The 14,449-nt window shown below is 42.1% G+C and overlaps 1 protein-coding gene across 1 annotated transcript; it reads left to right on the top strand.

Moving 5' to 3' along the window:
• The first annotated feature begins 363 nt into the window (after positions 1 to 363).
• Positions 364 to 14,344, top strand: CCZ1 (CCZ1 homolog, vacuolar protein trafficking and biogenesis associated). Its single transcript, XM_071571574.1, has 15 exons — positions 364 to 551; positions 2,034 to 2,131; positions 2,245 to 2,338; positions 2,436 to 2,510; positions 3,527 to 3,574; positions 4,129 to 4,212; positions 6,433 to 6,608; positions 7,209 to 7,290; positions 7,465 to 7,526; positions 8,428 to 8,539; positions 9,121 to 9,154; positions 9,492 to 9,609; positions 11,552 to 11,710; positions 12,754 to 12,881; positions 13,997 to 14,344. The coding sequence occupies exons 1-15, from the start codon at positions 450 to 452 to the stop codon at positions 14,050 to 14,052; spliced, it is 1,428 nt and encodes a 475-aa protein (XP_071427675.1). The 5' UTR covers positions 364 to 449; the 3' UTR covers positions 14,053 to 14,344.
• Positions 14,345 to 14,449: the final 105 nt, after the last annotated feature.

The following is a 14,449-nucleotide window of genomic DNA, read 5'->3' as shown; positions in this document are numbered from 1 at the left end:
TCTCTGCAGCTTCGGAAACGTTTCCTACCACGGTCTGGAAACGCTCCACCTGTGGAGCAGGCTGGAGCTCCGGACCGCGGAGGGGCTGCAGCAGGAATCGCGGATCCCTGACCGGGCACAGCCCCTCGCTGAGGAAACACCGGGACCCTGCGGCCTCAGCTCCCCGTTCCCGCGGCCCCGTTCCCGTCCCCGTGGCCCCGTCCCCGTTCCCGCGGCCCTGTCCCCGTTCCCGCGCCCGCCGTGTCTGGCGGGGGCGCTGCCGGCGCCATCCCCGCCGTGCCGGGAGCGCTTCCCGGCTGCTCCTGCTCTTCCGGGGCGGGAGGCGGGACGGCGGCCGGGCCGGGGCTGCAGGGAGCGCGGCGGGGCCGGGGCTGGTGCCGGTGCCAGTGCCGCGGCGGCCTCGTGCCGTTCCCCGATGGTGTCTGGCGGCTGCCGGCGCCAGGCTCAGGATGGCGGCGGCGGCGGGGGGAGCCGGGCAGGAGAAGCAGCTCGCTCCGACCCTCCTCAGCTTCTTCATCTACAACCCCAAGCTGGGGCCCAAGGAGGGAGAGGTACCGGGGGATGGGGCAGGGGGGCTGGCCCGGCCCGGAGCGGCCCCGCACAGAGGCGGCCGCAGCTGCGGCTCTCCCGACCCGGGACTGTCACTGCCGTGCGAGCGGGGCCGGGGCCGCCAGCACCGGGGGCTGTCCCTGCTTCAGACCGGAAAGGAGCAACACAGGATCTGTGTTGTAGATGGGAGCTGGACAGGCAGTAACTATGTTTTACTGATGCTGTAACTTTCTCTAACAATAAGTTTCTCGGAGTCGATACAATATCTTAGAAAGGTTACTGTTTAACTTAGTGAAATTAAACTTACTGCTAGTGTTTCTTGCCGCTGCGACCCTTAATAATTAAATTCGAGAAGTTCTAGCCTCTGGTTTTAGGTAACAGCAAACTGTGTGGCTCGTGAAAATCTCCATCTTTGGGGGGTTTTGAGCAGAGCAGTGGTACTCACACACTGGGCAGTGACAGACAACGAGGCTCAGCGTGCCCCGCCAGCTCCTGGGGGTCTCCACACCGGGGCAGAACGAGGTGCTGCTCGAGGGAAACCTCGGGGGCAAGGGCCGGCAGAGACCCCGCGGAGCTCAGCGAAGGCAAAGTCCCGTGTGCGGGGTGGGATAATCCCGCACGCCATGGCAGGTCGGCGGTTGGTCTTGGAAGCAGCTTTGCACAACAGGACCGGGGAGTCGGGAGAACAACAGGTCGTGCGTGAATCAGCAGCGCTGGCGGCAGCGGAGCCGGGCGAGCCGGGCCGTGGCTCTGCAGGGCCGGTGGAGCGATTGCTTCCCCCCTGTCCAGCCGTGAGAGGCTCCGGCGGGTGCTGTGCTCCTCCAGGGCTGCCCACGGCAGGAAAAGCACTGACAAGCTGAACCAGCCCAGTGCAGAGCCCTCAGTCAGTCTGCGGCGACCCAGGAGAGGCTTCAGCAACCCTTTGTGCAGCCCGAGGAACAGCCGATGTGGAAGGGGGTCCTCGAGGGCACTTTCACCAGCCCAAAGGATGGCTGGAGGTGATGGAGGCAGGATCTTGAAAGCATGACACGTCATGGATGAAGTTCCAGTGAGGGAAATTCTGATGAGATAGAAGAAAAAAAACTGTTCAAAGTGAAGGCGTCTAGTAGGAGAGCAGGGCCTGGAAAATTTGTGGCATTTCCATCTTTGGAGGTATTGAGCACAGGACTGGACAGGGCCTAGAGCAATCTGAGCTGGCTTTGAAGCTCGCCTTGCTTTGAACTAGCTGAGAAGTGACTAGGGCCTGTGATTTCAATGGCTTCAATTCATGAAGTATTTTGAGATATCATGGGATGACTGACTGCTTAAGTGTGCTTAAATATGCCTTTTAGCCGTTATTACAGAAGCCCAGTCTGGTGCAAGATAGCATTCTGCCTAGGAAATTAAGGGATTAAAGTTAAAAACCAAACAAACCATGAACTCAATATTCTTTAACTCTGCTTCTGTTAAAATGCATTTGCTTGGATTCTTTTTTCAAATTTTAGGAAGAAAAGAAGATTCTCTTCTATCACCCAAATGAAGTAGAAAAGAATGAAAAAATTAGAAATGTGGGGCTATGTGAAGCCATAGTGCAGTTCACGAGGTAGGAAGCCTGACTGTGTGGCTCGTTGTATTGACACAGGCACTGCATTTTAATTCTCTCAGTCAAATTTCTTCCTGTTGTGAGTGGGGATGACTATCTGTGTCTACATACAGGACCTTCAGCCCAACGAAACCAGCAAAATCCCTCCACACACAGAAGAATAGACAATTTTTCCATGAACCTGAAGAAAACTTCTGGATGGTCATGGTACTTATGCATGTGATATGCACATTCCTAAACCACTGTCCTGCAACGTTCTCCATGCATTCTGCATTGTCTAATGCCAGCCTGTTCCACTTCCCAGGTTGTACGGAATCCCATCATAGAAAAACACAAAGATGGAAAGCCAGTCTATGAATATCAGGAAGAAGAATTGCTGGTAATACTGAACTTTCTCTCTCTCTTTTTTTTTTTTAGTGGGTTATGTTTTATTTTAAGAGTGCCTCCAGAAATGTCTTAGTTTGATTCTTCTTGATTTGCTGTCAAAATTATTTTATATATATCTATATTTATCTCCATAAATGGAGAAAGGGCAAAGTATTTTCAATCAAGTTTAAAGAAGAGCACAAGATAGAGAATTATCCAGAGAACAGTTCAAGATGATCCAATAAACATCAGTGAAATATACAACTGTCAGACTTTTAGCTTGGAATAGGTGAATATTTCTTAGGATCTGTTTGTTCAGTGAAGTTCTTGCAAGATTTTAAGTCTCTATATTTTTATTAGGTTTCAGTATATATGTTACTACTTTCTTAAGACTACTAGTAATATTTACTAATAATCTGGAAAACCAAACAGATCATAACTATCATGAGATTCTTGTCCAAACTGCAGTACCATTAGGTCTGTTTAATCTTATACAGGAAGGATATTTGGCCAGGTGAGACAATAGTTAAAAAGCTGGTTTGTTATCCTTGCCCCTGTTCATTACAGTGTGCACAGCTTCTGTTCCTCATTCTGTCCTAAGACAAGGATAGGTGTCATAGGGACTCTATTTTGCCAATTAATAGTCTTTTTTCATCTGGGTTAAGATGTTCACCCCATAAAAACCTGCTGTGGTGTCCCACCTCCTTCAGCCTTTGACCTGGATGAAGAGAGAGTTGCCAGAAATAGGTTCATTCCCACTGGCTGCTGGTCTCTGGGAAGGGCAGAATTTGTAACTGGAATCTTGGCCATGAGTTTGTAAGGTGCTTTTGGTGGTGAATGTGAGGGGGAAGGGGACTTAAGTACAAAGACTTTTCTAGATGTTGACTGAAAATTATTTAACTTTTCAGAGATTGATTTCTCTAATCGGTGCCTTTCCTGGCTCTTTGAAAACATTCATTATGTGTAGCTCAGCCAAAATCCTTGTCATTCTGCCTCTGCTTCTACTAATGTGCTGCTCTCTTCCTGCAGGACAAGGTCTACAGCTCGGTCCTGCAGCAATGCTACAGCATGTACAAGGTACAGGTCAGAGCAGAGGCTCCTCTTTGGCAGGGGAGCAGATCCTCAGGTACCCCTTGGATGTGCAGGCTCATCATTGCTTTGACTCTCTTCTCATTACTGTCATCTGCTCTCTTCCTGCAGCTGGAATGGAGTTGATGGCAGACAAAATTACCACTTTTTGCAATTACCTGGGCTGGTTCAATAGGTTATTGTAAAAACAAAAGCTTTCTAATTTCTGTAAAGTCCAAGTTTCATGGGCAGTTACATTACTAAGCATTTGGATGGTGTTGGATATCATCTGTTTGAGAAACAGTCCTTGATAAAGGCCTTTTACAAGAGCAGAAGACACTTAAATGGCACAGAAATATTCTGCCTCTGCTGCCAGGTATACCTGACCTCTGCAGATCTGGGATGTTTCTTCAATAAAGAAAGGGTACATTTGGATCCAGATGGAGTACAAATACTGAGGAATGGGAACTGTATTGTAATCCACCTATATTCATAGCCAAGTTACAAGAAAATATTGTAAATGACTGCCCAACTAACTGATTTTGTTTCCTTTTACCTGTTAGCTTTTCAATGGCACGTTCCTGAAGGCCATGGAAGATGGAGGTGTGAAAGGTCTAAAGGAGAGACTAGAGAAATTCTTCCATCGGGTAAGACTTTGTTTTTTACACTTACAATGTGATTCTGCATGGGAAATAAAATTCAAAGATCTTCTCTAAGTGGCAGCAATGTGACTATAAAACATAGGCAGTGGAAAACCTGTAGTGACAACACAAAGTATCTGGTTGCCCATTTTGTCAAATACTTCGTGTTTCTATAGTGGGTTCTTTAAGTGGAGCTGAACCACAAGCACAGTTATGGCTTGATGGAACAGTGTAGCTGGTGGGTTGTGGGTTTTTTGACAGAATTGTGTTCATTCCTTGGAAATTCTGTTTCGATGTTTGAATTGGTTACTGTGATCACAGTTTGTGCAGATCTATTTGAGTAACTGTTGCAGAATCATTGAGTCTGGAAGGAATCTGGGGAGGTCACCCCATTCAGCCTCTTGCTCAAAGCAGGGGAACACTGAGTTTAATCTCTCCTGCCCAGCTTTGGCTGGTTGAGTCTTGACAAGATCCAGGGATGGAGTTTCCACAACCTGTATGCACAGGGTTAAAGTCCTGTAGCACTGTGAAGGAGTGAATAGTTCAAATTTTTAACTTCTCCCCCCTCTTCCACCCTCATGTGGAATCAGTAGTCATGCCTGAGAAGATTCCAGGAAATAGTCTTCATTATAACTAGTCTTCAGAATGTAATTTCAAAGCTCATGTTTTAGTGAAAGGATGAAAAGCAAAACCTCTTTCTGAGCAATAAATCAAATATTATTTCTGTATTTTTCACATAAAGTGACTGAATAGTCACATCTGGCAGAGTTTTGAGTTTCTACATGAAAAGTTTCATCAAGGTTTCAAAGGTGGCAGCCAAGTGCCTGCCTTCCTCCATTTTTCTTGTTTGCATGGCAGGAAACAGGACTGCTGTCAGCAGTTGGTGCTCTTGTGGTAGATGTGACTGTTGAGATCTCTGATAATGGTCAAGTGTAGACACTGTATGATGGTGCTTAAAATTTTGTTCTTTTAACAGACTTCTAAAATGACACAATGTTGAGACAGTGTAACCAGAAGTACAGGCTTTGCTTGTGGACTGGGGAGGGTCTTGCTTTGTTTCTTTGTAAGACTTGTCCTAGGCTCTAGAACAAACACCACTGGCACAAGCAGTACTTTGATGAGCTGGTGTGTTCTTCTCACTAAATTAAAAATAGACCATGGCAAAAAAGAAAGTAATAGATTTTTATCTTTAAAACACTGTTTTACTTTGTGTTCCTACTGAAGATAAAGCAATAATTTCTATAGATTTGTATGACAGAAAGAATTCCAAGGAAAAATTTCTCTTTTTCAGCAGGAAATTAGAAATGCTTAAAAGACTGAGTCATGCAAATTGTCTATTATAACCCTATTGAGCAAGTTAGCAACATGTTACTGGCAGGCTTGGGCTGCACTGAAACCCTGAAAGGAAATGAGATTAGATTACAAACTGACAGGGATCTGTCACACTGTTTGCAGTTATTACTTGAGGGTTTTTGGTAATGTCAAATGACTGTAGAGGGAGCCATTGGATAACACATCTTTCCCAGAGCACTTGATAGTGCATTTGAAATCTCTTGATAAAGGTTACAGTCTATCAAGAAAAAGAATAACTGAAATTATCTCTTCCTTTGCACATTGAGAGCTAATTACCTGCTCCTATTTCTACAGTTATCTCTGAAATTAAATATTAGTAAGATAGGCTTTGCTTTCTCATACTCTCAAAATATGTTGAGCTGCCTTAAATGCTGCTGTCACAATGATTAAATAAAAGCAAAGTGACACGTGGACTCACATTCACACACTCACACATGGAAGCACAGAATGGTTTGGGTTTGAAGGTACCCTTAAAGGTCGTCTGGTCCAACCCCCTGCTACAAGCAGAGGCATCTTCTACTGACCAGCTCACTCAGAGCCTTGTCCAGCCTGGCCCTGAATGTTTGCAGGGATGAGGCACCCACCACCTCTCTGGGCAACCTGTGCCAGTGTCTCACCATTCTGACTGTAAAAAACTTCTTATATCTAACCTAAAACAACCCTCCTGCAGTTTGAAACCCTTGTCCTGTCACTACAAGCCCTTGTAAAAAGTCTGTCCCCACACGAAGGAGTGTCAGACAAGCAGAACTCGAAAGGGTTTTTTTTCTTTGATTGTTAGTCCAGATTATTTGTGAAAAGACTCAAATTTGTCATTGCAATCTACACACTGGCAGTTTCCAGAGTTCCAAAGGCCAACTGTCATTGTTCTCTCAGTACTTGCAGACACTGCACTTACAGTCGTGCGACCTGCTGGACGTGTTCTGTGGAATCAGCTTCTTTCCTCTGGATAAAATGACTTACTTAAAAATCCAGTCATTTATTAATAGGATGGAAGAAAGCCTGAGCATAGTCAAGTACACTGCATTCCTCTACAATGACCAGCTTATCTGGTAGGTGCTTCAGAAATCCTTTGTGTGTCTTCAAATTCTCATCCTATAAATAAGTGTCAGAATAGAAAAGCTTTTGAATCAGTGAAAGAATTGGATGACAATCAGAAAATGAGTCATGCTACCATTCAGTAAGAAAGGTATTGGTCTGAGCTTTAAAATCTTCATTGTGTACCAAATTATTATGCCTGGGGAGCAGCTGGAGAAGTGTCCTTGTCACTTCTATCTCAAGGGCCTCTGTGTAGATGCACAAATTCCTCTGTAAGAACTTCTAGTAGAGAAGATTAATTAAATTCAGGATTGTTCTTTATGTTGTTCTGAACTAGAAGTTGCAAGCTTGTGAATAGTTCTACTCAAAAATGGACTTAAGAATAGCAATCTTGATCTTTGTTGATAATTTTTATTTCTCTTCTGGTTTATGGCAAATTTAGATGTTTGGTATTTAGCAAATAAAGTAGCATTTTATTAATGTTGTGGGATTGACTCTACTGAGGCACTGCAGTGTTGCTGCCCTGGTTCAGGATGTGCTCTGCCCGAGTTTTGGTCAGAGGCAAACGTGTGATCTGAACTGCAGCCCAAACATCATCTGTGTGTCTTTCCTAGGAGTGGACTGGAGCAAGATGACATGAGAATTTTGTATAAGTATCTCACAACATCTCTGTTTCCAAGGCACATGGAGCCTGAGGTATGGCTGTTGGGTTGGGGTTTTTGAGGGGGAAATGTGGTTTTGGTTTTTGTGTTTGCGTTTTTTTCCTTTTCTTCCTGTTTATCTGATACTACGGCTAAAATACCAAGGAGAAATCTCTCTCTTCTCTCTGCCTCTAAGTTGGTTTTCCTCGTGTGTTCTTTTCCACCTCAGTTAGCGGGAAGAGATTCTCCAATACGTGCTGAAATGCCAGGAAATCTGCAACACTATGGAAGGTGAGTCCTGTTTGACTGTCACCACCTGCTGCTCCTTCCCTCAAGGGCAAAGCCTTTGGGAGCACTGTGTGTATTTTGAGCACATACCCAGAGTTCATTCCAGAGAATTGCATAGTATTTGGTGCAATATAAAACTTGACTTCTGGGAAAAAAAAGCCGCATTACCATTACTTCATATTTATTTTTCTTTCCATTGTTCTTAATGCACTGCATGACAAATTTGGGAGTTGCTCCAGTCATTTCTTCTCAGTCAGCACTCCCGATGAAGGTGGAGGTTTAATCTAGGATTTATCTATCTGTTCTTCCTCTATACTCAGCATGTCAGAGTGGGGAATTCTTGTACTTAGGCAGCCAGGCAACATAATTTTGAGTAGTTGTGGGTTTGGACATCCTTCATCACAAGAATTCCTCTTCCTTGATTTATTGTATTCCTTTGGGATCAAGACACTGGCACACACTCCCTGTCTATGCCCCTCTCCCAAATTTAGGTGCTTTTAGTACACCACTGTTCTACATCAAACTAGTTTGGATGCACTGTTGGAGAGAAAAGGTGTTTCCCCATGGCACCAAAATAGGGGTTTTAAACACAGTCACAGCTTGAGGGTAGAAAAAATTTTGTTGCTGTTCCTTTCATGGTCTGCACAGTTTTTCCTTAGTGTTATTCTGCCTTTCTGATGCTTGTCTGTAACTCTTTGGAGAATATATGCAAATAATACTTCACAAATGTGAGAGTGCTGAGAGAATATATAAGGGGCTCTGTGCCTGTGTGGGTAGCTGAAAACTCCCTGTATTCAAATATATTCATACATGCAAGTAATTCCTGGTTTGGAGAACTTCTGTTAAACTGGAGAAGCTGAAATACAAGAATTCATCTCATCTGACCTGTTGAATTATTTTCTAGGTTTCTTACTGGACCTTTAAATCTTAATGATCCAGAAACAAAATGCCGTTTCCCCAAAATATTTGTTAACACTGATGACACTTACGAGGAGCTTCATTTAATTGTTTATAAGGTATTACAGTTTTCTCTGCAATTCCTCCACAGAATTAGGAATCTGTACAGGGAAGACAATGATGTGAAGTACTTAGGAATTGTATAGAAAGGTGCATGGATATGACCAGGTTAAAGCAGAGATAGAAAACTGGCATTTCTAGCAACAACCTTTGAAGGCTGAATCCTCTTTCCCCCTCTCTTGTACCCTCTCCAAAACAAGCAGTTGTTTATTAAAACAAAATACCAGCCTTCAGTTGCTTTAAGTGAGTTCATGGCTGGCTTTAGGTAGCATTAATCAGTATTTTTTATATTAAATGTAAATTTCTTGCAGACATCCTTGCATCAATACATTTTTACCAAATTTTACTTTTTCCCTACAATTTAAGCCGTCAACTGGGCTGACTTATAAAATCATATCTAGCCTCTGTTGTGCAGAATTGGAAAGAGATTATCCTATTGAAGTGTTAGATTTTTTTTAATTTCTTTTTTAATTTAACTGGTTCTCCTGTGTGTGACCTCAGTAAAGTCTTCTAATTTATTTGAGGCAGTTGAGGTAACCAGTTGTAAATGTTTTTTTTGCTTTAACTTTTGTTGTTCCAGGCCATGAGTGCAGCTGTCTGCTTTATGATTGATGGTAAGTACCTATTAGCATCACTTATTTGGCAAGACATAGTTAGTACAAAGTATTTTTACATGCAGTTTTACTCCTGAAAAATACTCACACTAATGAGTCTCTGTTTTATGAGTACTTTTATCAGTGTTTCATCTTTGTTCTAGTGGTATAAGTAACTCAGTTTATGCACTGAAATGCCTAAATACTTCAGTTAACCACTTCCAAAATCACCCATAAGGTTTTAATAATGAGAGAAATTTGTCCTTGGACTGTCACTGATGTTTAAAAACAACAACAGCACCTGTACCTTCAGCTGTGGGAAGGGACTCTCACCTCTGCCTTTCCTTCCCTGGCCCAGCTTCGATCCCCCCCACGCTGGAGTTCTGCCGCAGGCTGGACAGCATCGTGGGGCCGCAGCTCACCGTGCTGGCCTCAGACATCTGTGAGCAATACAACATCAACAAAAGGATATCAGGGTTTGTACCACACTCCTGTTCTGCTGCATTCCCTCATCCAGTGGTCAAAAGTTAGGCTTAGTGAGCTGCTTAAATAATGAGCCCACACTTTGAAAGCACTGAGTGAACTGCGTACTTAAAATTATGTTTGTCTACCTTTCTGCACCTGAAGTGTTTATAGAGTGCATGTCCTTGCACACTTTGATCTCCCTGAAGTAACAATACAGATGTTACTAATTTAGGAAGGAGTGTTTATTGTGTGGCTGAAATCTTTTTCCTCTGTGTGCCTAATTGTTGCAGAGAAAATAATGTAAATATTAAGGCAAATACAATTATTACCAACTGACATTCTGCCTCCCCATGCCCCAGCTGTCAGCAAATTATTCAGATGTAAGAGGTGGAACATCTTTCATGTGAACTGAAACTAACTGGCAAGTCTTCTGACACTGGCCCCCATGTTGAGGTAGAGAAGTAGCAGTTCCCTCAAAATCTTAACTTCAGTTTATACTTTCTAGCTTTTCTTGGTGAAAACAGAATCTCATAATGTTCATAAATAGCTCTTGGGCCAGCAGCACATTTCAGTTTAAAAAAATAAATTAAAAATATCACTGTCTTTGCCCACATCCTTCTTCATGCTGATTTCCTTTGACTGCTGCTTTCCCAGCCTGCTCTTCTGTGTAACGTTCAAGAACTGTATTTTTCACATCCTTAGGACACTGACTGCTGGCTTTGAGTATTGCCTTAGGCACAAGGCTTGGACAGAGGGTGTGTAACTCTTCACTCAGTTACAAGTCCAAAAGCAAAATGAAGATTTAGATATGAGAACAATTCCTGTTTAACAGTTTGAAATGGGGACTTTAGTGAGTGGATTATTTGGTGACAATAGAAGTTTTGAACTTGAGGACTTGACTTACCATAAAATTGTATTTATTTTTTGATAGATGTGTTAGTTGGGGAAGCAAGAACAGTGTCACATATGGCAACAAAGGAGGAATTCAACCAAAGATAGGTGTGTGAGTGAACTCATTCAGTGGTAGCTTCCCAAATCAGCAAAATCGCACGGGATGGAATAGGATGTGCTTGAAATTGTGCCAATCTACTAAATCATTAAACTTGGGGTTTTTAAATGTCATCTGGGACTGGCTTTGGCAGCTTTAACTCTTTAAAAGTTTAATGCCACGGTGTCCTGAGAACATGATCCAGTTTCTTGACACTGCTGCATGTGGGGGGCAGAGAGCAGGGTATCTGGTTGTTTGCTGGGTGAGCGGTGTCAGCACAGCATCTCCCTGGCCCTAAATAATGCATTGCCTCCAGTACCAATTCTGCAGCCAGGTTTTGCCAGTCTGAATTTGTTGTGACTTCTACCAAAACTACAGATCTAAGTGACACTTTGTATATTAATATAGAGGAAATGGAGGAAGACTGCCAAGGCAGGGCTTTGAAAACAGTCTCTTGCTCAGCCCACACAAATGGTGGGGGCAAATCCAATTGCCTGGATCAAAGAAGGGTTTGTTCTCTTGGTTGTAACAAATAACAAAGACGTGAATGGAAGATAACTGACTGATTCAAATCAGATTGGACTGGCCTAGGGGAGAGCAGCAAGGGAATAAAATGGGGACAGAGAAAAAAAAAGAAAGAAAAATGCAAATGAAATTAGAAAAATGCAAATGAACTACTCCAAGGCCTTTAGACTCCCCTGTGTTTACTGGCAGCCTAAGCAGCAAAGAGGGACCACTGGCTGGTTCTGCAGGCTTGTTTGTGTTTTGGTTTGGTTTTTTAAAATATGTTAAAATTAAATTTGATCCCACAAGTCTTAAAATACTGGGTCTCTTCAATGTGAAAATTACTTCAGGCTGTTGGACTAAGCTTTGCACTGGCTCACTACCCATTCTCTGTGAAGCCTGTGGTTGTAGACCATATCAGGATTCACAAATCACTTTTTTTTCTTTTTAAATCTTCCCAGGGCTGAGAAGGAACCTCAGTTTAAGTTTATCTATTTCAATCACATGAACCTGGCAGAGAAAAGTACCATTCACATGAGGAAAACACCCAGTGTATCACTTGCATCTGTTCACCCTGACCTCATGAAGATTCTCGGTGACATCAACAGTGACTTCTCCAGGTAATGCTTAACTATTAAATAGTCTGTAACTCCTACTGTCAAATAGATTTTTTTCCAAATGCATGAAGCTTTCCAGTCTTTTTATTGGTGGCTAGCTCGTTATGTTTGCTATTTTGTGTTGGTTTAGAAGTAGTCCAACTTAAATTACAATTCTAGTGTTGTTTTAAAAAAGTAACTTAAAAGAGGGCCAGGGCCTCTATCCAAGAAAATATCTAATATATCAGAGACTTCAGAGTACTCATAATAAATGGGATGGGAAGCACTAAAGTCTGACTCATCTGGGAAAGTGGTATTAAAGGACAGGGCAACCTGTTTGTGTCACACCCACCCCTCACACAGCTGGAGGCCTCCAGGGGTGAGACAATGGAGTGACTGCAAACCTTGCAGTTCCCACAGTCCTGCTGAGGGAGAAGGGAAGTGGCTTCTTGTCAGTGGGTGTCAAGCTTCAAGGTGGGAGAAACTCTCTGTCACCATAATAAAGAACATGAAAATACTGAATGATTGTGATGCCCATAACTCTAATTAACAACAAGCAGTTTTCCCACTCTGCTTAAGGATAAGGTTTTCATTTTCTTATAAATGATAAAAGAATGTTTCATCATATTATGAAAGCACTGGGTTAGTGACAGCTTTATACAGTGTCTGTAGTTGTTAAGCATGGTTTTAGGTCTAGGTTTAGCAATTAGTTCTCTGACAGCTCAGTGTCACCAAACCATCTCCAGCTTTCAGTATCTGGTCACTGTTTAGCAAATCATCATTGTGTGAAGTCTGTCCTTACCAGAATGGAGGAGAGATGTTTTCTTCAGAGCACTGGAGTGTTTGACTGATGAACAAATTAATGATTTACACATTTGGGGATGTCCTAAGCAGCCACTTAAGAAGCCTTTGTCCTGGGCTGCAGAATGATGGCTCAGAGTTGGTATTCTCTTTGATTCTGCACAACCACAACGATTTATGACATGGAGCTGTCCTAATGATTACAAGACAAAGTTGTTGAATATGAACTTGCTGCCACCTTCTTTACTTCCTAAAATTTCTTTCAGAGTTGATGAAGATGAGGAAATTATTGTGAAGGCAATGAGTGATTACTGGGTAGTTGGGAAAAAGTCTGACCAGCGAGAACTGTATGTTATTTTGAATCAAAAAAATGTAAATCTGATTGAAGTTAACGGTAAGGATTGTTTTTTATTACTTCTAAATACAGTTACTACTAAAATGTATGTCCCTAGAGAAGTAATAAAATCCTTCCCATGAGAAATGTAGAATAATTGATCTTTGTAGACCAGGTGAGTTTGCCTAAGGTTTTAGTCTGCCTTGTACCAGCTGTGAAAGAGCAGCATAAATATTCAGCAGATATTCTTAATTATTAATTAGTCATCATTTCTCCTACAAATAATAGAGGAGAGCTGTGTAAGCTTAGTTTAGGAGTAATTAATAAAGGGCATGACAGGTGAAAGAAGAACATATTTACATCTGGGTTGGGTTTTATTTGTTGGGGATGCAGGGGTAGGTCACTTACACATGGTGTGTGTCCTGTCAGTGACCCTCATCCATCTCATTGCTAACTTGTTTCTAATGTGGTTTTGAGAATGATTCACTCTGAGTAATAGTGCAAATGAACATTAAGATACAGTAAGGTTTTAAATTGCTATTTCTCTTAAAATCTGCTGGAATCTTGCCTGCAGCAATTTTAGGGCTGTTTTAACAGGAGGAATGTGGTCATTTAGACAATGGGAAAGAATTAATGCTTTTCCAGGACCAAAGTCTAGCAATCTTCATTTTAAAAAGAGGAGTAAGTTGTATGACTTAGAAATCTTTGTGTAATTGTCTTTCAGCATCAAACCTGCCATACAGAAACAGTAAAAGAGTGTTTCTGTGCCTGATAAACTTAGAAAGTTTTGGTTACCAAAGAGCACAAAGCAAAAGTTTTGCTGACTTGATTTGTTGTAACAGATTCCCTAATTCCTCCTTTCTCTGGAAAAGGGGTTATAATGTACTTCCTTATGTTGAGCCACTCTGCTGCTGTGGCAGGGTAAGTTTGACAAGATGATGGCCCATCGTTTACACTTCAGCCACTTAGAAGGACAACTCACCTTTCAGACAGTGTGAGATGTCAGACTTGTCTTACTGAAGACAGAGTGACATTAAGTGTATTTCTGCATTACAAACTTGTAGGGTTTTTTCTGTTTGAATTTAATTATATTCTCTGTGACAAACCTCAGAGTTTTTCTCCAGGAAGTGTCTGTAAAATATAAGGTTGAAGTTTTTTTGTTTTTTTTTTAACAGAAGAAGTGAAGAAACTTTGTGCAACACAGTTTAATAATATTTTCTTCTTGGATTGATCTGCAAAGGGCTGATTTATTGAAGATGTCAGTGTCAGGCACTTGTTCAACATGAGAAGTTATTAGTCATATTATTGACTGGAATAATGACAATAGTAAAGCAATACTTGCTTTGTAAGAATCAAAATTTCTACTAAAATCTGTAAACTCTGACCATAAAATTTTTAAATTTTAAAAATGTTTATGTGCAAACTAATTAAAAACCAGTCTGAATTCATCTGTACCATTCCATTCTGATATGCTATGTGAATATTTTGCTGGAAAATAAAACTAATAATTGTTACACTTTTAAGGGCATCTTTTTGTTTTCCTGTGTTCATTTGCATCATTGTGTGACTGTCTGACAGTTTAGTACAATGGAGCTTGGCCAAGACCCTGGTGTAAAATCAGACAGTTA

Source organism: Pithys albifrons, chromosome 16 (genome assembly GCF_047495875.1).
Source record: "Pithys albifrons albifrons isolate INPA30051 chromosome 16, PitAlb_v1, whole genome shotgun sequence".
Taxonomy (NCBI): Eukaryota; Metazoa; Chordata; class Aves; order Passeriformes; family Thamnophilidae; genus Pithys; species Pithys albifrons.
Note: the sequence above shows the minus strand (reverse complement) of the source record. Positions and strands in the feature narration are given on the sequence as shown.

Excerpts from the sequence above, each read along its gene's own strand:
- CCZ1 (XM_071571574.1), top strand. The coding sequence starts at position 450 with ATGGCGGCGGCGGCGGGGGGAGCCGGGCAGGAGAAGCAGCTCGCTCCG. Across the intron at positions 3,575-4,128 it reads AATGCTACAGCATGTACAAG|CTTTTCAATGGCACGTTCCT; the intron begins GTACAGGTCAGA and ends TTTACCTGTTAG. Across the intron at positions 4,213-6,432 it reads TAGAGAAATTCTTCCATCGG|TACTTGCAGACACTGCACTT; the intron begins GTAAGACTTTGT and ends TTGTTCTCTCAG.